Genomic DNA, 26,712 nt, shown 5'->3' with positions numbered 1-26,712 from the left:
GTGCGACAATGCTATTTTTGAATTATAATCCTGAATATATATTGTTTTGCTAATCCTGTAAAAGTAAAATTTTTATTTAACTTCAAATGCATGTAGTTATACTTATGTTAACTAAATGAACTTATATACACATACATTCGACATAAAAAAGCAGGTGTGAAAAAAGCCGATCTACACACTCACAGCGCCTCGCAACGCAATCTGCTATAGAACCGGACATGTAGATCTGCTATAGAACCGTATTATACAAAATGCAATACCTCAACTCTTAGTGCTCATCGGGGTGGGGAGGGGGTCCCCAGTTAAAATATTATTATTTTGGGGGTCGCGGCCTGAAAAGGTTGAGGACCACTGAGCTAGACGACCTTCAAGCTACAAAAAAGACCTCTGTTGAAGACGTTGGTGGGGATCTGGATGTCGCTCTGCAGCACGTTGACCGGCAGGTTGTTGAAGTGCTCGTTCTCCTCCAGGGGAAACTCTCCCCCCAGCTCCACAAAGTCCCCCGTCTTCTCGTCAAGGGTGTTGATTATCATGGAGTTGTAGTAGTCATACTGTCAGAGGAGGACACAGCGAGAGGTCTCATGGAAAATATTGTGTGTTTACAACACCCATTTAGGACTGAGGCTGAGTCGAAAAACGCAATTCTGACCTAGGTTTTATGAGAAACTTTAAATATTTATTCAGAAATTACATAATATACCGGTATATATGTTGCTACTGTACATATAAGAACCCCAAAAGAGGTTCCCATCTTGAAGGGTAAAAAGCCCAAAAGGGATTCCTGTCCTACATCTTTGTTGTTGTTGTTGTTGTTGTTGTTGTTGTTGTTGTTGTTGTTGTTTTATTGGGGTCCATGGAGGAAGGTGTGTTGTGTAAGACCTGGATCCATGTCACGTTCCAGGCACTGACATGAACCGCTTTAACCGAATTATCTAAAAATAGCAGACATCTGCTATTTTTGAAAAATCTGGAAAATGTGTGCCCGTCTTTGAATAGTTTGACCCGATTTTATAAATGTCTTCAAAATGCTAGATTTTTCTGTCAGTAGTTCTCAAACTTTTTCATGTCAAGGACCCCTAGAATTATATGTATTTGGCCGCCAACCCCATCTCAAAATATTATGTATTATAGGAGTTGTTTTTTTATTAGAACATGCTAATGACCACACATAGACAAATGCCATCATCAACTTGTGACGGGTAAAAGTTAAACTAAATAAAGATCAAATAAATACAATATTTAAGGTGTTTTTTCTTTTCTTACATTATAGTTATAGAGGGCAATTATAATACATTAAGGCTTACTTGGCTTATTAGCCACTAGCCAGGGATCCTTTGGCTAGAGGCTCCCCTGTAACGGACCGATTGAGCATCCAGCCTGTAAGGTTTGCAGTTGAACAGTAAAAGACAAACGAACCTTGCTACTGGCCTGGTTATTTGGTCTTCACAGACATTATACAAAACGTCATTTCACACTTACAGATACGGATGGATATACTTTAACACTTGACAGTCTGGGATAAAGAACATGACAAACCTCTAAGGTGGCATTGAATTCATGGTACAAATCTGCATCCTCCGCAGACTCTGCTAATCTCTGTGGAGAGAAACGGAGATAACAAGCTATGAGCATTTCTCATCTCGAGAACAAAAGGGCAAAATGTAAATAGAGTGTTTCCGTCTTATTTTCTCACCTTTACGGACTTCATCTTACTTCCCAGCATGCGCTCGATGTCGTCAGAGAAATCCTTCACCATGTCTCGCCCATCGATTTTCACAATCTTGATGATGGGCTCCACATCCTTGAGTTTCTAGACAATGCATACCAATGGATATTTAATTAATTTTTATTGACAACTAGCAACATGCTTGAAATCAGTACTTCAGATTTTATTCCAATTATATGAAGTATCTATCTATTGTAGATAACTAATGTAACATACTTAGCATCTATCCATAAGCAAAGCTTCACTGGGTGTCTTTGGTGCTAGGCATTGAGAAGAGTGACACGCACATCCCAATGTCCAATACAATGGATGCTGAATCTTAATATATATTGTAGAAAGAGCACCCAGAGCAATGGTAAGCGGAGGTAAAAACAAATAAAGTGTCCTTTATACAGTCAGTGCTTCAGATGTGTCTCTCAACGTCAAAAACCAAAAACGCCAAATTCTGTCTATAAACTGCCTTTTCTACTTCTATCAGCTCTATTTTCCTACTGCATTCAATAATGTTTACTGTATTATGTATATTCTAGCAATTTTATCTAGCCACTAGAGCATCTTCAAGGGGTTAACCTTTTTCAGGCCAACAATGACCCCTTAGCTGAGAGAGAGATGAAGCAGGGACCCCCACTACATATTGTATAAAAGTGTGTTTCAGATTAAAAATGTTCATATATTTCATACTAGAATCCCCCATGGCTCTATAGTAGGCCCCCTCCTGTTTTCACTCTTGTCTTCACTAAATATGTTAGTGTAGAGCTTAGTGTAAGCTCACAAAACAATCTTTGGCTAATGTTTCCCTCAGAATAGAGAATATACTGTATATAAATAAGCACAGTGCATCACAATCCTGATGGCCATGATGGTAAAGAGTGCCATTCTCTTAAATCTGAGCATTACTTTGATCCCTTTAATACATACTTGTGTTGCGTCATTGTGTTGCCTTGTGTGACTCGCACACACGCACACACGCACACACGCACGCTGACTCCACTAATCACGAACAACTCAGATTTGGTTCAAACAAGGGGTAAAATTTGTTCTCCTGCTATTCCACAAAAATGTGGAACATACCAGTCTTGTAAATCCCTACTCTCCATCAAAAGCTCAGTGCCCCCCCCCCCCCCCCCCCCAACAACTGTCTACTGTAATGTAATGTTTTTCATAGTATTGTATATTTGTCTGTCATGAAATGTTTCAATGAATTGAGTACAAAGGAATGGAAACAAGCCAGAAGCCATATATTGGATTTCTTTCTTTGAACTGTACTTTCCTGTGCTCTTTTTTGAAAACTGCTAATAATGTATGCAATCAATCAATCAATCAATCAAACAAAAGTGAATCCCTAATGTCATGGTGGCCGGTTCCGGTACTGAAGTAATGTGCATACGAGGCAACGCAGATGAGCCCCGCAACGTCACCATCAACAAACCAGAAGGGGTAAAAAGCAATGAAAAGGGAGCAACTCTAGAAGTGAATGGGCGGGGATTTCGGGTAACCACTCTAGTTCTTTTATGACGTAGACGTTTGGCACTAGTTGACGTATAGCGGCTTTAGGACATCCTGCTGCTACACAGTGACATCCTGCTAAAATGAGACAGCGTTGGCAGAGTGTCACCGTTCTCCCTCAATTGAGTCCAGTGGTGGAAAGTAACTAAGTACATTTACTTAAGTAATGTACTTAAAGGGGAAGACCACCCATTTTCAATATTGAACTATGTCATTAATATACCTTAGAGTAACTTAGAGGAGTTGTGTGGAAATAAAGAAAAAGTTCCCCCTCTGCAGTGTTGCCTAGAACTGGAAGATTGATTTTGGGTTTTGTATTGTAAAGTACAACGGTGTGATGTCATCACATTGTGATTTGCAATACAAACCCCCAAATCAATCCTCCAGTTCTAGGCAACACAGAAGAGGGGGAACTTTTTTTTTATTTCCACACAACTCCTCTAAGGTATATTAATGATATAGTTCAATATTGAAAATGGGTGGTCTTCCCCTTTAAGTACAATTTTGAGATGTACTTTTCTTGAGTATTTCTAATTTCCAATACTTTTACTTCTACTTTATTACTGTACATCTCGGATCCAAATATTGTACTTTTAGTCCACTACATTTATTTGAAAACTTTAGTTACTAGGTACTAAATTATAATATTATAATATTATAAAACATACATTATTAGCTATTTTCAAACATCTTGTACTTTTGGTACTTTAAGTATGTTTTTATGCACTTTCATACTTTGACTCAAGTGCATTTTGAATTCTGGACTCTCGTAACAGAGTATTTCTATCTTGCAGTATTGATACTTTTACTTAAGTAATAAACGTGAGTACTTTTTCCACCACTGAGTCACATCTAAGACGATGTACAGATAGAAACGTTGTGTGTGAGGGATTATGCATTTGCTCAATCAAACTGTGTGGGCCACCTGTGCTGTTTTGCACGTACTGCCTCCAGTAGTAGCGAGTACCGACGCATGCATCAGTTGCGTCAAACTCAAAACACGACACAAAACATTGACACGACGACGGGACTCCCCACCGCTTCGTGTGTTGACACGGAACAGAAGTGATGATTTATAATACTCTGCACTATTCCACTCGCCAGCTCATGTCTGCTTCTGATGGTACAGTCAGTGCACCTGCTATGTTTTAAATGTTTTTAGCTGACATGTCAAAGTTATTATGAGTTGACTTGGGACAAAGACAGAAAAAGACATTTCCGGTTTATTTTCCGTATTTGCGTGATGTAGATGGATACCTTTTTAAGGACACCAGGAGCAGGTAGTCTATTAATTTCCGATTGGCCGTGAGCACAGCTTCTGAATCATTCTCTAGCCCGATGGTCACGGAACAAAATATTGGACCCGATTGTGACATCTGCTGTTTTCACTAGTTTGGGTCCTAGGTCAAACATCTAATTTCTCTTTTGGGTCTTGAGCTAAAAGGTTTGAGAACCACTGTGCTACAGTATACTGTATACTGTAAATAAAGCTTGATTTGATTTGATCATGGCTACATGTGAGCAACATCTTCCTTACCTTTTGCAGTAGTTGAGAGCCAGAATATTTCAGAGTGAGATCTCGAAGTTGCACGGACATGATAGAGGCCCAGCCCTGTACCCTGAAACACACAAACACTATGAGTTAACACCAGGATGAACTGACATACAACATTATTACAGTATTTATGTAGAACAGGGGTCTTCAACAGGGGGTCAGGGACCCCTAGGGTGTTCTCAGAGTTACTGCAGGGGGTCCTCCAAATCTTTGTGTGATAGACATTATTTCTTTATCCTTTTTTATATTAACCTCTTGAACCTTAACGTCCATATTCTGAGAACTTTAGCCAACAATAGCAGATCTACAAGCTCACAGTGAGCTTGTAGATCGGCTATTCTCGGCAAAGGGGTTTGGTGTAGAGGGGAAAAAGAGCAAACAAAGTATGGAGTGAAAGGTCAAGTTTATTAAACGGTTAAATGTCTGAAAACACAAATTGACATGAATCCAAAATACACTGATGATTGTGCTGTCAAACGATGAAACTATATGTAATCCACGAAAAGGTGGGGGTCCCTGTTTCATCTCTCTCTCAGCTAAGGGGTCCTTGGCCTGAAAACATTGAAGACCCCTGATGTAGAAAGATGCCAGGTTCATTTGTTGGCATCCTGTGATGATGATGATCCTAGATTACCATTTGCATTTGATGTGTTGCCTTGTTTCGCTCTGGTTTACAATCGTCTGATAAATGCCTAAAATGTAAATTATATTATTTATCACACTACGCTAATGATCGTTCGACGGAAATAAAAAGAGAAAATAAAACAGCATTAATTCCCAATGTTTATCAATAGAGGGCTCCGGTTGTTCCTAAAGCCTAATTTATCCTTCATTGTATGACTGAGTCACTCACCAAATATAATAGTGAAGTATGAATGTGTGTGTGTGTGTGTGTGTGTGTGTGTGTGTGTGTGTGTGTGTGTGTGTGTGTGTGTGTGTGTGTGTGTGTGTGTGTGTGTGTGTGATTGCATGCGTTTTGAGTGCCTGTACGTGTGCATGCGTGCCTGTGCGCGTGCGTGCAGTGCGATTCGTGCGTGAAGTGGCAGCAGAGCCGACGAAAAAACGTATGCAGAAACTCCATTACGGTGTCAATGAAATTACACCACTCAAATCACCAGAAAGAACACAGCCTAGCGTTATATTACATTACATGGCAAGATGAATATAGATGAACATGTACTTGGGGTTAATTAAATAGTGGATTGGGGAGAGCGAGACAGACTGAATGAAGGTGGCTGTACTGTATTGTAAATGGACAGACTAGAGGACATGTAGATTTACATTTTTGGACAGCGCGGGATCAGCTGAGGATTCCTCTCATCCGTAGGAATGTCTGATTATGACATTTTACATGACGATTAATTGTTTTAGAACTAAGTTGAACAGGGCACATATGACACATAACCCCTAATATACAAATAAATGACTGACATATTTAATCACTTTATACTTAGAAAAACATTAAAGTTGTGAGCTAATTGAATAACATGGAGACGATTATGCAAAATATTTGCGATTATCTCAAATATTTGCGATTATCTCAAATGATTGTGGTTAGACGATTTGGCACACACACACACACATATACACACACACATGCGCACCCATGCACGCACACAAGACACACACACACACAGCAACCGGAGCCTGGGTGTACTCTGCATTATGCTGACTAAGCATTCTGTTTCATTAGTCCATCTGTTATGGAGGTTAATCCCTTGCATTCAGCAGCCTGATGCCAGAAATTACAATGCTACCAAAATGTTACATTTTAGACAGCCTCTCCCGCTCAAAAGCTACAATGGCAACTTCTTCTTTACACTTAATTTATCCTGACTGTCAAAAAGTTATAATTTTCAAGCTACAGTCGCAAAGTTAAGTGTCAGGTCATTCTTTTCATACTTCCAACTCATGTCTCAAGGGCAGGCATCCTGGTGGTGCTATAATAGGCCAATGTGAAAGGGTGGCATTTGTTCCTTGACCTAGTGGGAATATGTGTGGCAAATTTCACGGTAATTGCAAGCTGTGTTGATTTGAGGCATTTTCCGCAGAAACTGAGCAATCCTGCAAAGGTTGGAAGCCAATATTAGTCATAGGATGGAATATGAAATATCGGACAGATCAGTCTTGATCACATGACTATAGAGATACTATGTACTGATTTGCATGATTTGTGGACAAAATCTGTAGGAGTAGTGTACAGAAATGTGTTTAGCAAAAATCTGCCTCATGGTGGCGCTAGAACAGGGCCATGTGAGAAATGTGGGGCAAAGGTTCTGAATTGGCATCCAAGGAGTGTGTGTTCACAGTTGGGCCAACGGCGCCGGAGATTAGCTGGTAACAAACTAATGGGACCGACACATACACGGACGGACAGACGGACACACACGGAGGGACGGACAGACAGGGGCAAAAACATATTTCTACCACTTTTTCTAGTCACATGTTCAAATACTGGATTCTGATTGGCTAAATTCCGGAGGTTATGGCAGAACAACCGCCGCAGTTGTGTGAGGACGAGATCAATGCGCCTCAGTGTACATCCGGGGACTTCAGGAGGTAGTCGGAACACCTTTCCCCCAACCAACATATGACGGTCGTAGCGGTCCTATGTTTACTAACGTGCGTACGACGTCGCCGATTTATTTGGATCCAATGCAATCCGCCAACTTTAAAGCCCCTTTTCTCTGAACCTATGCCTTTCTGGAAGCGAACAGCCTCTATTTACGGCCGGAACGGTCCTTCTAACTGACGTTAGCTTAGCTGTATGCTAGACATCTTTCTCTGCATGGAGTTGGCGTCATCTGGTGGTGAGTAGAAGATGTTGTTTGTGGAACTATTTGCTGTCGTCGCGGAAGTTTTATAGGCAATAATGATTGTAACTTAATATCCTTGCAAGTTACAACTATGTGTTTTCTTTCATGTATACGGAAAAAAGTGGTAGAAAAGCTATTTACCACTCGGGGTCGGACATTATGCTCTGATAATGTCCTGTGTGAGGGTGTTATCGGACTCGGCTTCGCCTCGTCCGATCACCCCCTCACACAGGACATTATCAGAGCATAATGTCCTCTCACTCGGGGTAAATTGCTTACATTCTCCTGGCAGAGACAACTACGACGCCGGAGATTAGCTGGTATAAACTAATGGGAAGAACGAACACACGGACGGACGAAAGGACGGACGGAGGGACGGACGGACTGACGGACAGACACAGAAGGACGGACGGACGGACGGACAGGGGCGAAAACATACTCTCCTGGTGGAGACAATAACTCCCCCAAAAAGTTAGTTTCCCCATTTTATTTTACAATACTCCCTCAGAAGGTTAGCTTATTTTTTTCTACAACTTTAGTTCCATTTACCATGTATATTTTAATTGCCTTTCTTTAGTTTAAAGGGGGTCCAAAGGCTCATTATTCTGAATAGTCCAACATCTGTGAATTAATTAATGTAATTTTGTTTATATTCTTCATGCTTGACATCACAATATATAATATAAATGGTCAGCGTCAGCTCAACCACACTTGCAATGTCCAAGAATTGCACCTATCTAGTTTTGTATAATACTTTGTCATTAACGCTAAGGCAACATAAGACTGCTTGTCATGCCAATAAAGCATATTTGAATTGAACGGAATTGAACTGAGAGGGACAGAGTCAGACAGACATGACTCAGGCAGACATCCTGATCATGGGTGGAGCTGCCCATCCTATACTAGGAGCTTCCTTTGAGGACACAGACTCCAACCTGTGTGGACCAATGACCATCTGTTGTCCTGTTCAGCTCCCTGGCTATAGTGGCTACTGTCACTTGTACTCAAAATCTGGGTAGGGATTTAATGGGTTTAACCGCTTAATATGGTTGAGGCACTGCAGGTGGTACAACATTCATCACCATCATTGACCTGCTCATTCACTTGATTCAACACGACCAATCGTCTTGCACTGGGATATATCTATATTTTGTGATTTATCAAATAACAATAACTCTATTTATAGTCACAACACCCAGTAATAGATTATAATCATTTACTAAAATAATCGATTACTAATTGGTGACTAGCGAAAATATACAATCCACAAGCTCACAACGTGTCACAACAATTTCTAAACAACAAGATTGTGTGACTTTGATGGAGGCTCTGATGTATGACACAATTAAAAAATCTGAATTTATGATTAAAAGTTGCCCAGAATAATTCTGTGTTTTTAATTAAACACAGAGAAGAGAATAGACACAGAAGGCTATACAGGCAGTTGTGTCAATGTGTGTTAGATGAATGAATCTTTTTCAATGCATTGCACTGCCTCTATTACATAAAACAGTGGTTTTCAACCTTTTCAGGCCATGACCCCCCGAAATAATCAAAATAATTGAACTGGGGGGTTCATTTTACTTAAAGGCCCGCTGACACGCCCCGAAATTATAATAGTATGATACAGTAGGTCACGTGGTCTCTCTGAAAAGGGTCTGAAATAGTCTGAAACTCATGTCAAAGTGTAATCTGCCCTTCGCTCCTCAACAACAGCTGACCAGTACAGTAAGTAGTCTAAGTACAGTCAATTCATTTGATTTGCTTATAATTGCACATTCCCACAATGACATCATAAAAATATTAACTCATATTTTAAGATGACTCTTTAAAGTGACAGTACCCCTTTAGGTGACAGTACCCCTTTAAGTAAAAATATCAATGTAGAAAAACTCTGTTAAAAGAATTTAAAAAAATGCTATCAAAATATGCTTAATGTACAAAAAGTAGAAAGTACTCTTTATGCAGAATGTCCCATTACACAAGTTTTCAAATGTATATAAATCTATAAAATATAATGTGACGCATACAGTATAGGGCTGAACATAGCCAAATAATTGTAGTGGAGTAAAATATTTGTATAATATTTGCTAAATATTGTTGTTTCTGTAGTTTGACTATGATATCCATCCTCTGAAATCAAAGTGTGACAGTGTCCCTTTAGCAGAAGATGTGACTGTCACTGCATTAGAATTGTGCACTAAATGATGTTTACTTACTTTTACTGCCGAGCTAAGCTCGGGCTCAATTCCACCACCTGGCAAATCACATTAAATCATGTCTGACTGCTGTTTGTCCTCCTGACCAAATCCACTGACGGCCGTGGACATGACCCACTGACAGACAAAGATTATCTCTTTGACTCTGAGGTTTTTGGATACGGTTCAATTGCACACAGGACAGGACAGAAGAGGACAGAAGAGGACAGGACAGGACAGGACAGGACAGGACAGGACAGGACAGAAGAGGACAGGACAGGACAGGACAGGACAGGTCAGAACAGGACAGGACAGGACAGGACAGGACAGGACAGGACAGGACAGGACTAGAGATGGGACAGGACTAGAGATGGGACGATATGAAAATTTCATATCACGATTATTGTGACAAAAGAAATCACGATTTACGATATTATCGCGATAATCAAAATCCATTATCCTAGGGTGGAACATTTGCCAAAAAAGACACGATCTACAAGCTCACAACGCGTTGCGTTGGCATCAAGTATGTATATTATGTACCTTTTACCAATTATAGAGGTTTTAAGTGGTACCGGATATGCAGCTTGGCAAATAAAAGGTGAATTGATCCTAGTGCATGATGGAGGACGATATCACAATAGATTAAATCTCCACGATACTATTATCGTGAGTGTTTTTTATCATGATAAACTATAATATCGCTTATCGTCTCATCCCTAGACAGGACAGGACAGGAATCAGGGTCCATCCGTGTGTAATCACAGCTTCAGAACGGATAATCAAGCGTCACCCTAAATGACCTCATACATGATGTGATGTGATTACAGCAGGTCTCCTTTAATCATACTGTGAGGCAACGAGTAGATTTATGCTGGTAGGCCTGCTGTTTACATATACTGTATAGTACAAATCGTTCACTGTTCATGTGCTGTTCACTGTTCAAGCAAGTTTAGTATGAACTGAAAATGTCAGTCTCAACGTCATTGCATTAAAGAATTTTGTATTCGCTCTGTTCAACACAAACTGATTCGAATTGGTTTTGGAGAAAATAAATCAATTTCTGAAGCGGTTGCTGCTTTTTTAAAAGATAATGGATTACTCGAAGCATTTATTATTATTATATTTATATATTTTATTTTCTTTTTTTTTACAAAAACTGGAATGGCATCAGGGTACGTGGGGATAAGGGATCATTATATATATTTTTATTTTTCTACTGTAATGCTCTTATCTAAAGAGATAAGAGATATAACGAGGCTCAGCATTCTGCTCAAGGGCACAGTGATTGGCTCTGTCGCAGAGACCCAACCATGAGACTAACGTATAGCTAAAGTGACAGTTAAATTGATTGGACTAGCCTAGCTATCTGCCATTGCTAACACAAAGCAGCACGCAGTGTGATAGCCTATTGTCTGGCTATGCAAGGCTATGATCGGACAGCACCAAAAGTAGTACTTGCACGCTACGCTGGCGCAAGTAATTATAGCACCTTACATCTATTACAGTACATAAATATGTATAAATTCCCCCTTAAGATACAGTATTCAGGAGAAAAACCTGAGACAATATACGTTTCCATTATAGGACAGATTAAAATTGACTTTATAATTGATGTTTAACCACTTGAAACCAAGCATCCTTATTCTGGGGGTGGGGGGGGGGACATTCACCAGATCTACAAGCTTGCAGATCTGTTGTTTTTTTGGTGAAGAGATTTGGTGTAGATTGAAAAAGAATGTGCCAAGAACAGCGCAACTCAGGTCCTCTAAATATAAGTGGTTATACGATATTGACGAATTTCAAATAATACCAAAATATTCTGCAGCACCCCTAGACTTGCATCACAGCACCCACTTTGAGAAACCTGCTCTATGGTTCCTCTATGGTCCATCTATCAGTGGTTCTCAAACTTTTTTTTACAACTTTGAGAGTAATAACATACCTGTAAGGGTACATTTGGAACCCTAGGGCTCCCTGGACACCACTTTGAGAACCACTGATAACCTGGTTATCATCAATAGGCAACTGGCACATGCACACATAGACTTGAAAGGGGGCTTGAGCCCCTGCCCTTTCATCTGTCTGTAAAAAGTGCCCTCTCCAGACCATGAATGCAGTTTTTACTATGGTGAAAGAAATGCAAATGCCCTCATTCCATGCCATACCTGAAGGCAGTATTCAAGAGAATTGCCTTTTCCAAACTCTCCTGAACTTGAATGCATAATCAATATGTTGAAAGAATTGTCCTCACTGTGTAGAAATCCATGCCGTACACCACATTTCCAGTATTGCCTTTTTTATGCTTAGTTTAGTGTGGTATCAAGTACTGAAAATAGCAGACCTCCAAGCTCACAACGTGCCGCAACGCAACGCGTTGTAAGCTTGGAGGTCTGCTATTTTCAATATTTTCACCAAAAGGCCCTTTTAGACATTTCAGCCCCTGCCTCTCTAACATTCTCTGCACGTCCCTGATAGACAACAGGAAGTGCACCTGACCTGTCCACTCAGCCATCCAAGACCATGGACAGTCATAACTGTCATTAGTCATTAGTCATAAGCCTAATAATCTTTTGAGTGGCAGATACACCCACAACGCATTCACCCAGAGACTTGCTCACATCATGAACTCTAAAGTTCACCCAACTGCTGCAAGCAAACTGAGATGAAAGTGTGGATGGTGATAGTGATGTCCTGTCCCCTAATGACCCTAAAGACCTATTGAAGCCCTTAGGAGTCAACCACAGTTTTGTTTCCCAGAAATACATTCAGACACATTTACTGCTAGTAAGATGCACTGATGGTGGTGACTCTGTGGGCAATTGTTAATGAGTGAGCACCATGTCATGAAAACCACAAAAGAACTCTGAGTTCAAAGTTGTTGTAGAGCTACGGTTTGTGTTTATAAACTGAATGATCTAGATCAGGGGTCTTCAACAGGAGGTCCGGGACCCCTAGGGCAGAGGATCTTGCACATGTCCGAAATATTATATAGGGCTGAAGTGGTTAAGCTATGTGTTGTAATAATAATCAAAATCTACAAAATAACTAGTAACTAAAGCAGCACTATTCAACCTGCGGCCCATGGGCCGCATGCGGCCCCTGCGGCATGTCTGTGCGGCCATACCAAAATATATATTGTTTCAACTTTCTGTGTGGACAAATAATTTCTGTTGTCATTTTTCAGTTCCTCTCCAAAACCCCTTGGTTTTCTGTGTGTTTCCTTAATTTTTAAACTACCGGTAGTCATATTTATATAGCGTGTTAGAAAATCATTGTCTAAACATCCAAAATAGGACCGTAATTTTTAGCTTGTGGCCCTTGGACTTTAGGTATTTTGCAGAGTGGCCTCTGAGCCATCTTAAGTTGAGTAACCCTGAAATAAAGTCTTCAAATCATCATGGAGAAAAAGTTAAATATGCGTGATATTCCTCGCCAACCTTTGCATACTGTTAAGACCGTATCTTGGGGTCAGGGCCGGGGATCAGGCCAATGGTCATAGAACCTCTCTGAAGTTTAGCGGTCGGAACAGAGCAGCAAAATGAACTCACGTCTCTGGTGGAATCTTCATCTGGGCGTTGGCCGTGATCCATAACGTACAGAATCCCAGGATCCACAGGCCTTGCATTCCTGATCCCGGGTGCCTGCCTTCCATCCTGACACTTACTCCAACAAGGGACATCACTACATGCAGGTCTCAGGTCCACTCTGGTCAAGAGGAACAGTAGAACTCAGAACTCAGTAGAACCGCAGCCTCAGGGTTAGAGGAAGAGTTTGAGGGTGACGCTTTTTTCATGTTGGCTAAAACAAGCAGAAGAGTTTTTGACCCTGAATGATCTCAGTTGCAACTGCAACACCCCCTCATGGCCGCTGTCACGCTTTCGCCAATTTCCATTACTTCGTTCTTTAGTTTTATTTACTCAAATTAAGTATCTTCATCTTGACCATTGTCTTCAAAACACTTGTTGTGGGTGTCCGGAAAGAATCGACCGCTCTGAAATCAAAGGTACATTTCAGGATGCAGGTCCAACAATGGGATGAGCAGAAGTGACGTCGGCAGCCAGGTGAGTCGTCTTCCTCTGACAGCAACCGCTAACCCTGGAGTCCTCCTGGTCGCCCCAACTAAGCCCCGGAATCGGTGACTAGGTCACATTCCTTACAGACACACAGTAGACACATGTGCTGTCATCACTAGTGGGAAATGAACCCGAAAGGTGGATGACAGACAAGAGGCTGTGCCACATTGCGCCGCTCGCCTCTCTCTACTGGCACCCAATTTACAAACGTAATCTACTGGGATTAAAGTCCCCTCCCGCCCCGAGTTGAGGAGAGCAGATGACAGGGTTGGGGAGAGAGAGGTAACGGGTATGGGAGGGAGGGAGGGAGCGAGGGAGGGCAGGAGAGAGTCAGAAGGGGAGGGATTGTGGCTTTGGATTGGACGACGAGGGCTCTGTTTTACCTAAGAGGATTATAGTGATTTCTGGAGACAGGCTCATGTCCATCCAATCAGCGGTGGTCACATAAAAAGGGCCACACAGAGTAAGAGAGACATCTAGTGGAGCTGGTGCTCCCATGCAGACCCACACTCAAACATGCTGTTGAACTTGACCATGCATGGCATATAGAGGGAATGTTTGTGTAATGTACATAATGCTGATACACATTCACGCTGTTGTGGGCATGCATACAAGTTGGTACATACAGTACACACTTACTGTACAGGCACCCATTTGATCGATTGATTGAAACTTTATTAAGTGTGATGCAGGGCCGGTTCCTGGCTTAAGCAATATAAACTGGCGCTTAGGGCCACAACCACTAAGGGGGCCACATCACAGGGAGAAGATGGGGCCATGTCCCTGCTGCTATTGGACAGACAAGCATTACTTTCTGTATTCACCTGTGCTCAGACACATTATTTTTGTTCTCAAGTTTGTTTGTTTTTTCTTTTCTTTTTAATTATGGAGAGGGGAGAAGGGAACAGCCCATGTCATAATGATGACATTGTAGCGTGATACACAAGTAACAATGTGTTCTTATCAACTCACCAAGCTGTCATCATATTCAGAAGATACAATATGTATCCTTGATTTGATTTTATAAGAAGTCATACAGGAAAAAATAAGTTACATCATGTTTCATCTGAGAAGTGTCAAGGATACAAACACAAGAAAGTCGTGTGACTTGATATTTCCATTGTGGTCCCTGAAATATTTATTCTTGTTTTTAGAAAACTCAAAGAAGGAAGGTCCTGGTCATTCAAAACAAAGCACTCTGTAGTTGATAGTATCTCAAATGAGAATTGCCAGATTTCAAATAGTTTGCATCACTGAGAATAAGAAGTAGGCCAAAAACTATATATTTTTTCTATAGGGGCATAGGGCCGGCACTGGATTTGATGATCTATTTTGGGCCTAAATACAACAATCTGTGTCGGGACGTCTCATCTCAGAGTATAGATCGGTGGTTCAAGGACCCCTAAATTAAAGTGTTATTAAAGATTTTGTGCCAAGTGATGTTAAAAACGTTTCAATTATTATTATAATGTATGTATTTTTAAATAGCTATTGTATTATGTATTATGATATTATGCTGATGTCTTATGTAGGCCTATAGCTAGGGCCCTGGGGGTGCCTGGCCTGGACCCCACTTTGAGAACACCTGCGCAGATCACCATAACAGAGGTGGGCAATATATTACAGGTCCATTTGGTTCCATTTTTACACTCCCAGAGTTACAGCCACAAAAGGCATAAGGGTCCATTTGGTTCCTAACTATCCAAATCTGGGGAACCCCTGGAACCTTGGGGCTTCAATGGGTCATTAAGGGACAGGACATCGCTATCGCTATTTACTGAATTTCCCCCTTGGGATAATAAAGGTATCTATCTGTATCTATCTATCTAGCTATCACCATCCACACTTTCATCCCAGTTTGCTTGCAGAAGTTGGGTGAACCTCTAGAATCAATCAAATAAATGAGTCAAGGGCGCCCTCTGTTGTTATGTGTTGAAGAATGCAACTGTCTGACAGTGACAGTCTGACAGCAACAAATGAAGTAGTCCGGCTGCCCCTGAGGTGGGGTATGCAATGTGGTATATTGTTTTTTTTTTATTGGCCTAAAATATTGTCTATATACATACAGTCATGAATCCACCTGCTGACCGCCTGTCAGCATTGAGCAATTTCTTTTATAGGGGGTAAAAGTTTGGGGCCCATCACTTACTATAGATTATACTAGAAAGGGAAAAAATACCCCCAAAAAATCTGCTTTAAGTTGCATGTGAGGGGTCAAACTAGGGGTTTAGTGATGAGTCATCACTTTTCACAATTTTCTTGGGGGTGTTTTTAGCCCAAGGAATGTTTTTCATGCAAAACAAATGCTTGCAATGGATTCAGAATAATTAAAAACCCCTAGGTTGACCCCTCACATGATACTTAAAGCAGATTTTGTGGGGGTATTTTTTTTCCTTCATAGTATAGTGTATAGTAGGTGAATGCGCCCAAACTTTTACCCCCTATATAAAAAATTGCTCAATGCTGACAGGCGGTCAGCAGGTGGTTTCATGAATGTATAATATAGACAACATGTTAGGCCAAGGTGGATCAAACTCAGTGGCGGAAAAAGTACTCAAGCTTTTACTCAAGTAAAAGTATCAATACTGCAATGCCATACTGCAATGCAGTGCCTGCCAATACCCTAGGTGGGGTTGGCAAAAGGGCCTTTCTGTGTGGAGTTTGCATGTTCTCCCCATGTCTCCTAGGGCCTGATGGAGGGAAAAGGAACTGGTTGGAATAACGTGTTCCTTCCACGAGCTACGTCCAGCCGGGGGAACTCCCCCCTGCCTGTCGGGTGAAAAGAAGTGGCTTGGACTCCTCCTCATGCATAGAAGGAAGCAAGAGTCAGTCTGTTGTTGTTGCTCTCCCCAGTTCGGCAGAGGGAGTGTAGTGCCCAGGATTACATTAGACAATTGACACCGGGTGAAAAAAAACTAAAATCGTTGGTTAAAAAATTTAGAAAAAAAAGAAAGAATCCGCCCTCAGAGGTAGAATAAAAGTGCGGTGTGACCGTGCCCTTACAAATAAAAAATTAGTAATTTGTTCTTGAGTAAAAGTATTCAAATTGTACCGAATGTAGAAAGTACGTAGAAGTATGCAGAATGTATGCAGAATGTCCCAGGTTTTCAAATATGATCATTTTGAGGGGTCAATGCCTGAAAAGGTTGAGATTGAGAACCACTGCTTTAAACCAGAGTTGTTGTTAGTAGTACATTTCCATCTGTAGTCCACAAGATGCTTGGGGAATCTGATTTGGTAACCGGTGCTGTTGTAACTCCTATGGCCTCCTCCAGTGTCAGGTTTGTAGTTTGTCAAGCATGCAGCAACCAGATCCATTACGACAGAGTAAATCACACAGAGTTATGGAGCTTTGCTTACACAGAAAAACACTTGGGTGAGCAGTGTTTGGTATGAGTCACAGACACCTTACCACTGACATCAAGTGTTTCTTCAGGCCATCAGAGTTAAGAGAGCTGGGAAGATGATGTTGAAACTGACGAATCGCAGAGCTAAGGTTCGTAGGAAATGCAGTAGGGTTACACAGAATTGTTGTGTGTGTCCTGGTGCATTGGTGATAGTGATGTCCTGTCCCCAATGACTCATTGACCTTTATGTCCCCTATTGACCTTAATGACCAATTGTAGCCCCAAGGAGTCAACCACGGTTTCCAGTGGTGGAAAAAAGTACTTGCATGTTCGCAAGTATCAATACAGCAATGTAAAAATACTCAGCAAACGGCTCCATTCCCATTGAAATGCATTGGCAGAATCCAATCTCATAGGTAGAATATTTGGGCGGTGTGACCGTGCCCTTAAAAGTGAAAGTCTGAATTTCAAAATGTACTTAAAATATGATGCCAGTAAAGTATTGGCATCAAAATGTACCAAAAGTAGAAAGTACTCTTTCCGCGGAATGTCCCATTTCACAAGTTTTCAAATGTATGAAATGTATAAAACTCTGAAAATAGCAGATATTCAAGCCCACAATGCGTTGCATCACGACATTGTGAAGAACTGAAAGTACTGAAAATTCTACTTAGGTACTGTGTACTTGAGTAAATGTAGGCTACTTAGTTGGGGAGGCAGTGGCTCAGGGGTACAGTTGCCGTCTTAGAATCCGAAGAGTTCCCAGTTCGATCCTGGGCTCCCCCAAAGATAGTGTTGAAGAGTCCTTAATTGAGCAAGACTCTTAACCCCTAGTTGCTCCCGGTGAGCAGGTTGGTGCCTTGCATGGTTTCCTCTGCCATCTGTGTATGAATGTGTGTGTGAATGGGTGAATGGGTGAATGTAATGCACAGTCTCTGTAAAGAGCCTTAAAGGCGCTATATAAATGCACCATTTACCATTTAGTTACTTTACACCACTGACCGTTTCTCCGTAATACATTCAGACACATTTACTGCTAGTAAGCTGTACTGATGGTCACTCTGCTGTGGCCTTGTGGGCTAATCTTGTTGTGAATCAAATCAATTGCTAATGAGCATCAAAGTCACCAAAATGACAAAAGAACTACTTGTTGTAGAGAAAGATACCATGCGTTTATAGACTGAATGATCTATATCAGTGATTCTAAAAGTGGGGTCCGGGGACCCCCAGGGGTCCTTGAGGGGAAAAATTACCTAAAAACAGATTTGGGCGTTGGGCTGGGGGGGTCGGTATGTACAGTATGTACACACAGTCAAATCCACAGTGTCAGCCACTATACAGCATACGTCGTCACATGATGAATGGTAAAAAGAAAAAAAGAAGAAAAGAAAAAGAGTTTTGGAAATTTGTGAAAATGTTCTATGCTTATATTGGGCCACTGTCCAAAATGGGGATATCAGGTTGAAAGTGGTTAATTTAATGGGTCCATTTAGTTACATTTGTACTCTCACACAGCTATATACAAATGGATAACACTTTTCTTCTCTTTTTGGTATACATACTGTATGTCTTTAAATGTTTCAGCGTTTGTCCTCTGACAAACAAATTGACATCAATATTGGTTATCATGCCAAGGGAAGATTCTCGAGTTTCCATAAAAGCAAAGTACGCTCGCCAATTAAAACCTCATTATGTCCAAAACTGTTGCTTTTCAGGATTCAAATTCATAATACGAAATCCGCAAAAAAAAAAAAAAAGTCCAAATCCAAGGAGAGAGTAGTCTGGGATCACTACACTTTTCGGGGTTGTATCCGGTCGGAAGCGGAAACCACAACACGTCATGTTGTAGTACTCAAAGACTACAATTTGGCCGGAACTATCCAACCGGAAACAGTTTTAACCCAATATAATTCCCCTGCGCTCAAGGACATACTTTTAGGGCCTACCTAATAAACTCCTTGATGCGGAGTAGTTTTGCTTTTGAAAAATGTGTTTGGTATATGCATCTTTTAGCCCAACTCGTAGCGACTGGCAAAACTACACTAGGCTACTCGAGCATTTTAATAGGGATTGGGGAAACAAACGGGGGGAACCAAATCAAAGCGACGCCGCTTCTTCTAGTGGTTTCCGCGTAAGGCAGAAACCAAACGGCCGGTTGTGAACGAACACCAGGCTTTCCCCCAGAAAGCCTGGAGAGGGAGAAAGGAGGGACCCAGTGGCGACAGTTGCGATATAACGTTATACTGTACAGCTGAAACCTCACTTGCACACAAATACAGCACAATTCCCTCTTAAAAACTCATCCCCTGCTTATGACGAGCTTGACGAGCTATATTTATGGGTCCACTCTGCTTATGACGAATATGACGAGTTATCAATTAGCTTTAATAACTATAAAACAAAAAAGTATGATCACCGATTCGCCGTCCATAGCGCTCTATGGAAGGCCGCTATTCACAAAAAACGGATCTGGATGTTCCAGACCGGAAATGGGGGGGCGGGACAACGACGCCTGTATCCTGTCTGCCGAAATGTCATCCGGTTCAATGTTATGCAACACCAGCGTGGCGCTACGTCGGTTTCGCTTTGAGCAATGGAAGGCTGTAGTGTTTTGTTGCTTACCGTGCCTGGATCGTATTGTGAATGGAATCGGTGAACCATCGCGCAATGGATTCGCGCGCGCGCCCACGTTAAAGGTAGGCAAAATCCTGGCGGTGTGGACCATTAGAAGGGTCTTAAAAATAGCGGTGGGTGAGTTAATCAAGGGTTACACACTTTTCAGGCCACACCCCCCCAAAATAATCATTTTTGAACTGGGAAGCCCTCCCATTGACCCTGACAAGCACTTGGATTTGGAATTGCTTTGTTTGACTCGCTTCCACAGATAAATATTGTGAAAACAACCGAACCACAAGCTTACAACGCCTCGCACTGCGAAGCATTGTGAGCCTGTTGCTCGCCTATTTTCACAATGTTTGCCTCCTTCTTGCGTAATATTTGGCCAATTTGATATTAAAAAAGGTCTTAGAGTTCATTCAATTGTGTAACATTAGAAATGTGCAGTGCAGATATACCCTGCATACACTACACTACAGTATACTCTGTGTTGGTTTGTTTACTGTTGAGTGAGAAAACCCCCACACACACAAATAATTTGGGGACCCCCCAGTTTGGGAACCACTGCTCTTAATGACAGTCCTGTCTTTAGTATGTTGTACATAACTGTGACACGTGTGGCATGTGACATGTGTAGCGTGACACTTGTGACTGCGACTGGTCGCTTAAGCCGCCTGGTCATCGTGCTTTACACGATGAGTCCCTCTGACAGTGAGGTACACAAAAACACCCCCTCTTAGGTCAAAAGTCACACTGTGTCCATAGCAACATGCCAATTACATAACACCTCTGACATATGCCAACGCCTCTCCCTTTCAGTAAATAACTATCACTTTCAGAGAGTCACCACGCTTATGTAAGCGTGGCCATCAAAACCCTGATGAATTTAGTGGACGTTGCGCAAAAAGATTCTACTACACAGAATTCCTGGGCCCAGTTCCACCAGTATGCTGGACACTGTGGACAGTAAGTAAGACGTACATTTACACCTCGCAAAACAAGGTGTTGTGAGCTGTTGTGAGGTATTGTAATAGCTTTTTCTAAAATGATGCTATTTCCTATATTATTTGACAATGTTGGACCGGTTTTTATAATTTGTTGATTTTGGGGTAGTAAAGGTCCTTTTTTATATATTATATATAAAAATGACTTATTAAGATCCACAGCTGTACTTGTGTTTAGTATCTGTACTTGTGTTTGTGTTCTTGGACACTTTGACTATTTCTTTCACTATACCGTACTTCTGGCTACATTTCAAAGACAAATATTGTACTTTTGACTCCACTACACTTCTAGGAAAGGAACTCCAGAACAGAGAGAGAGAGAGAGACGGGGAGTGACACTCAGTAAAGGTCGTCGGGATCGGGAATCGAACCTGCAACATGCTGTCAGGCTGCAATGGAGCCAAGGTGCCCGGAGGTGGCCAGCGGTCCGGCCCATGAGATGCTAATTAACCTTATCATTTGTACTTGTAATGTACATTCAAATATTTAAGTATTAGTACTCTAGGACTCTAGGAGTACAAAATGTGACTGAGCAACTTGCACGTAGTGGAGTAATAATACTTGACCAGGAGTATATAGCTACACTTTGGCTCAACCACTGTAGTTCAGTTACTTTGTCCACCACTGCCAGTATGTGAACAGTGGTGGAAAAGGTACTCAAATGTTTTACTTAAGTAAAAGTATCAATACTGCAGTGCAGAAATACTCTGTAAGGGTGCACACACACACCAAAATAACTATGAGAGTGGAATCCACATTCCCCCAAAGCATTTCAATGAGAATGGAGCGGTTTCGTGCAGCCTTACAAGTAAAAGTCTGGAATTCAAAATTGACTTCAGTAAAAGTACAAAGGTATTGATGTCCCATTTCACAAGTTCACAATATACGCATTGTGAGCTTGTAAATCGGCTATTTTAAAATGCCCGACATGTATAGGGCTGAAGCGGTTAATGTAGCCTATGTTTTGTAATAATAACCAGTAAGACTCCCTAATCGGGAGATAAGCGACCGTAGGTGGCTTATCTCCACAAATAGGGCAAAAATGTGTTTTTCCAAAATCTTCCTGATCCATGTTGATGACATGAGTGTAGACATGCTGTGTAGTGATATTCGTGACTACAAAGTAACTAACTAAGGTCTTCAAATATTTTTGTGGAGTAAAAGTACAATATGTTCCTCTGAGATGTAGTGGAGTAGAAGTAAAAGTGCTGAAAATGTAAAATACTCCAAGTAAAAATTTAAATAGAGAAAAGCAAAGATGAGTGCGAAAATGTTTTCATTTACTGCTTTCTATCGTTTTAGCGATTTTAACAATTTTGATTTCAAGTGGGTGGGGGCATGCGTACAAGTGGCTAAATATGTCTTTTTAGACACAATAAGCCATTCCCAAGATGCACCGTAATCTTCCATGGGCAAATGTGAATTATGGGGGCTAGTAGTGTTACTGTAAATAGTAATAAAGCAATCACTGGCTTATTGTGTCTAAAAAGACACATTTAGCCACTTGTATGCATGCCCCCACCCTCTGAAATCAGTAAATAAAAAACATTTTAACACTCATCTTTTCTCTAATTACAATCTAAAATATGAACCCATGTTGTAAAAAAAACAAAGTTGTTCTTTAAGTACAGTAGGCCTACTTGAGTACATGTACTCAGTTACTTTCCACCGCTGTATGTCAATGTGTGGCTCACGTGGAAAGAGCATTATTATTCGCAACACCCCCTCCCCAATCTCTTCCAAAGTATCAGCGAATATACTCCTCTCTGTCTGTCTATGTGTAGAACACAACAAACAGCTGCTGCAGCTATCAAAGTACAGTACATCACTCTACAATCCAGTGGTACGAGCCACTCCGCTATATAGCCCAACTGCTGGTGTTAACACGCCATGCGCCCCCCCCAAACAGGCCAATGGTGGAGGATGCTTCATCCTTCTGATATGGAGGGGCTTAAGTCCTGCCCGGAGAGGGAGAACAATGGGCGTATTGAACGAGGAGCAGAGGGCCCCCGTGTGGCCCAGACCCCTCAGAGACCCCCGCTAGCAATGATGGCCAAACAGTCAAGGGGTTAGCACGGAGGGAGGGGGTGGAGGGCTAATAGGGGGGTGTGGGGCGTGCGGGCGGCAGAGGTTCTGGTACAGGCCCCCGAAGCCTCTCTCGCTCTCTCTCTCTGCAGCTGTCGCTTGGCACACTCCGGCCTCGGGGAGAACCGACAGCTCATGTCAATGTCGAGTGGCCCGCTGTGGACGCGGTAGTGAGTGGGACTCTTTCATCGTGGGGCATGTGGAGATTGGTGTGGGGTGGTGGTGTGGGGTGGTGGTGTGGGGTGGTGGGCTGGAGGGCGTAGGTGGTGTAGGGAGCAGTGGATTGTGGCATATACAGTATATCGTCACTCTGGGGCAGAAACTGTTTATCTCCATATTATAGCTGTTTTGTGTGTTTTTTTGTAAATTAACCCCCTTACTTGATCATACTACAGCATCACACAAAAGCATGAAAAGCAGCAGATATGGCTCGGATGGCTGGCGTAGTGGTCCGGGCACCTAGACTCCAATGTAGCCTGACAGCGCATTGCGGGTTCGAGTCCCGTTCCCGAGGATCTTTGCTGCATGTCCCCATCTCTCTCTCCTGTTTCCTGCCTGTCTACTGAAAACCTATAAGGCCAATATATCGTCGTTGTCGGGTCCAAAACCATTCGCTTTCCATTTTTCATTTTAAAAATGATTTACAAGCACGATCTACAAGCACACAACGCCTCGCACTACTTTTGTGCGACGGCTTTACTTTGTGAAAAAACATACACATTTTAAACTTGGAGATACGAGGTTTCCACCCGACAACGACAATATATATGTATATAATATATATATATATATATATATATATATATATATAGACAGTCTGTTCTCGCAATCATATATGGAGATCCCTGATGTCATCAATATTAAGCCCATATTTGGCAATGCCCAAATGTATATACTTGTCTAACCAGTGTGATTGACGTGACACAAGTCACACTTTTAAATTAATTCCTCCCTTGTCCCTTTTATGCCCATATATGGAGATCCCTGTCCCGATGTCATCAATATTAAGCGCATGGAGTGCCCATATTTGGCAATGCCCGTATATGGATGCTCCATATATGGCCAAGACAGAATTCATTTGCAAGACTGCTGATCATCACCTGGATCTCCATATATGAAGATCAAGACACTGACCCCATCAAACCATGGATATCCATACATGGAGATGACTGGATCATCACCTAGATCTCCATATATGGAGCAGGTCAATACCTCTACATCTGACCTCACAGACTCTATATATGGATATAGCTGACCTGTTCTGACATCACAGTGATGATTCGACCAGCTCAGCAGAAGGGTATACATGCCAAAGCAGCCATGTGCACGCACCCATGTGTGCGCGAGGTCGCTTCTCGCCCTTAGGGCGTCTTACTGGTATGCTGTATATACAGTATATCATTTTATTTTTAAGCAGATCTGCAAGCTCGCTGAGCTTGTGGATCTGCTACTTTTTCTTCTTCTTTTTTTACGCTGAAAAGTGACTGTTTTGGACATATGAGGTTTCCACCCCGACAGAGACAATATATAGGCTAATGTAACGTAATGTCTGTTGTTAAAAAAGCTCACAATGCCTCACAGTGCGTACAGTTGTAGCTCCGCTATTTTCACAATATTTATCTGTGGAACCAATAGTCAACCTAAATGTAACGCCTACAAAAAGTGCTTGTCAGAACTTGTCAGTTCACATATGATTGTGGTGGGGGGTCAGGGCCTGAACAGTTTGGGAACCCTTGCTAAGAAATAGTAGGCTAATCTAAGAAAAATGTCATGAACAAAAATAAAACATATATGCTATATAAATTACATGTATGGTCATTGAGGGTTGGCAAGTGCTATGGTGAGTGCTATGGGCTAAGGTGGAGTCTGAATAGGTGAGTCTTCAGACCACGGCAGAAGCTAGAGAGTGAGTCTGCAGTTCTAAGTGCAACAGGGAGTTTATTCCACAGTTTGGGACGAGTGGATCGTTGTCCTGGGGTTTTTAGCGAGGGTTGTGTCAGCTGATCTGAGTGAACGGGTGAGGTTGTAGGGTTCAATCAGGCTTTGAAGGGAGGTGTTGAAAGCCAGAATCAGTGTTTCGTATTCTGTGCGGGCAGCAACCGGGAGCCAGTGGAGGGAGCGGAAAATGCATTTCAATGAGGAAGAGGGTCCGTGTGTGTGGAAGAGAAGCAACGCACTTATGTTTGCGCAGCTGGTGGTTTTCAGGCCTAAGGCATAACTCAGTAGTCTGAAACAAATGCCAAAACGATTGTCCCAAAACACAGTCGCCCCGGGGGAAATCAGGCGGTATTCACCTGGTATTCCTAAACGTAACATCAGTAAAACTATGCCTTGAACCCTAAACTTATTTCTAACCATATCCTCAGTGAAACAAATGGCGAGCGTGTTGAGCCTTCCGGTTACCGTTTGACATGCACTCTGTAACACGACGGCTGCCTCCAAGCATCTCTTTAGGGGGGAAATGTACAGTAGCTGCATACCCAACAAAAACATAAGCACGGCCATCAGCTTTCAGAGATAAACAAGACAATAATTCTGGATCCAGTAAAAATATTAAAATGTTTCATCATTTATCATTTGTTTACGCAAGAATCCCAGCAAGCACGGTTAGGACCTGGACCAATCAGTGACATCTCGATTGGGGCCAGATCAAGTCAAACCATGACTAGTTAGATGTGGCCTAGAATATTTCAACGTTGAAATCAGGTGATATTCTAGAATCTGACTTGATCTGGCCCCAATCGAGATGTCACTGATTGGTCCAGGTCTTGACCGTGCTTGCTAGGTATGTTACTAATGTTACAATACCATTCATTCAGGACCACTCAGGATTTTATAGTATTAGCCTGGCGGGGCCCGAAGTCATACTGCGTTATCATTCCTTCCCCAGTATAACGTCTGGCCTTCGGCCTATAGGCAGCTTCAAAAGTGGGCGGGAGTACTTGCCTTGACAGACAGACTCCTCTAACCAATCAGCATAAAAAACCATCTCTCAGCCAGTCGGAAGAACGGCAAACAAACACGTCTTTTCGGCCGATGAACTTCGCTAGCGCATACTCCTGTTCCTTTTTAATTGTTGTAATTGATTCCAACTCTGAAATAACTTCACTTATTGCTCGTTTTATCGTTTCAGCGTTAACTTAACTGTTACACTGTTACATCGAGGGCAACAATTGTTGTTTTGAAAATGTTGCAGCAAGCATCTACACATGGACTAATCAGGGGAAGCAGTCACTGATTGGCCCCACTGATTGGCCCCGATTAGAAAATAATCAGGATACTCGCTGCCTATACCGGAAGGCCAGACGTTATACTGGGGAAGGAATGAGTGAGTGAACGCAGTATGACGTCGGGCCCCGCCAGGCTAGTATAGTATGGCCGTGAAGGACCTCTTCGCTGTTAATTAGATATCTTGAGGAGAAGTGTTTCAAGGCAGATCCCGTCTGCAGTTTCACAGTTTCACAGTTTACGCTGATGTCACTGGAAGAAGAAGGGATGGTATCCTCATCAAGACCCCTCCTCACGCTGGCATTATGTAGGTGCATGTTACATGCACTCGTCTCGCACACACCAGCATGCACGCACGTACACAAACATTATACAAATACATAGACAGACACGCAGACGCAGACGCAGACACACACACACACACACACACACACACACACACACACACACACACACACACACACACACACACACACACACACACACACACACACACACACACACACACACACACACACACACACACACACACACACACACACACACACACACACA

The 26,712-nt window shown here is 42.0% G+C and overlaps 1 protein-coding gene across 1 annotated transcript in view; it reads right to left on the bottom strand.

The window, feature by feature from the left end:
- Positions 1-13,456, bottom strand: part of LOC308294359 (voltage-dependent calcium channel subunit alpha-2/delta-4-like) — a gene marked incomplete at both ends in the record, with an annotated part of 118,812 nt that extends 105,356 nt beyond the window's left edge. The window contains 5 exons of the mRNA XM_080737090.1: positions 386-551; positions 1,537-1,596; positions 1,694-1,810; positions 4,770-4,851; positions 13,353-13,456. Coding sequence (XP_080593216.1) covers positions 386-551; positions 1,537-1,596; positions 1,694-1,810; positions 4,770-4,851; positions 13,353-13,456 — 529 coding nt within the window. The remainder of the gene's footprint in view (positions 1-385; positions 552-1,536; positions 1,597-1,693; positions 1,811-4,769; positions 4,852-13,352) is intronic.
- Between the last annotated feature and the right edge of the window lie 13,256 nt (positions 13,457-26,712).

This window comes from Nannobrachium achirus (genome assembly GCF_963921795.1).
Source record: "Nannobrachium achirus genome assembly, chromosome: 11".
Classification (NCBI taxonomy): domain Eukaryota; kingdom Metazoa; phylum Chordata; class Actinopteri; order Myctophiformes; family Myctophidae; genus Nannobrachium; species Nannobrachium achirus.
This window is presented reverse-complemented; position numbering and strand designations above follow the sequence as displayed.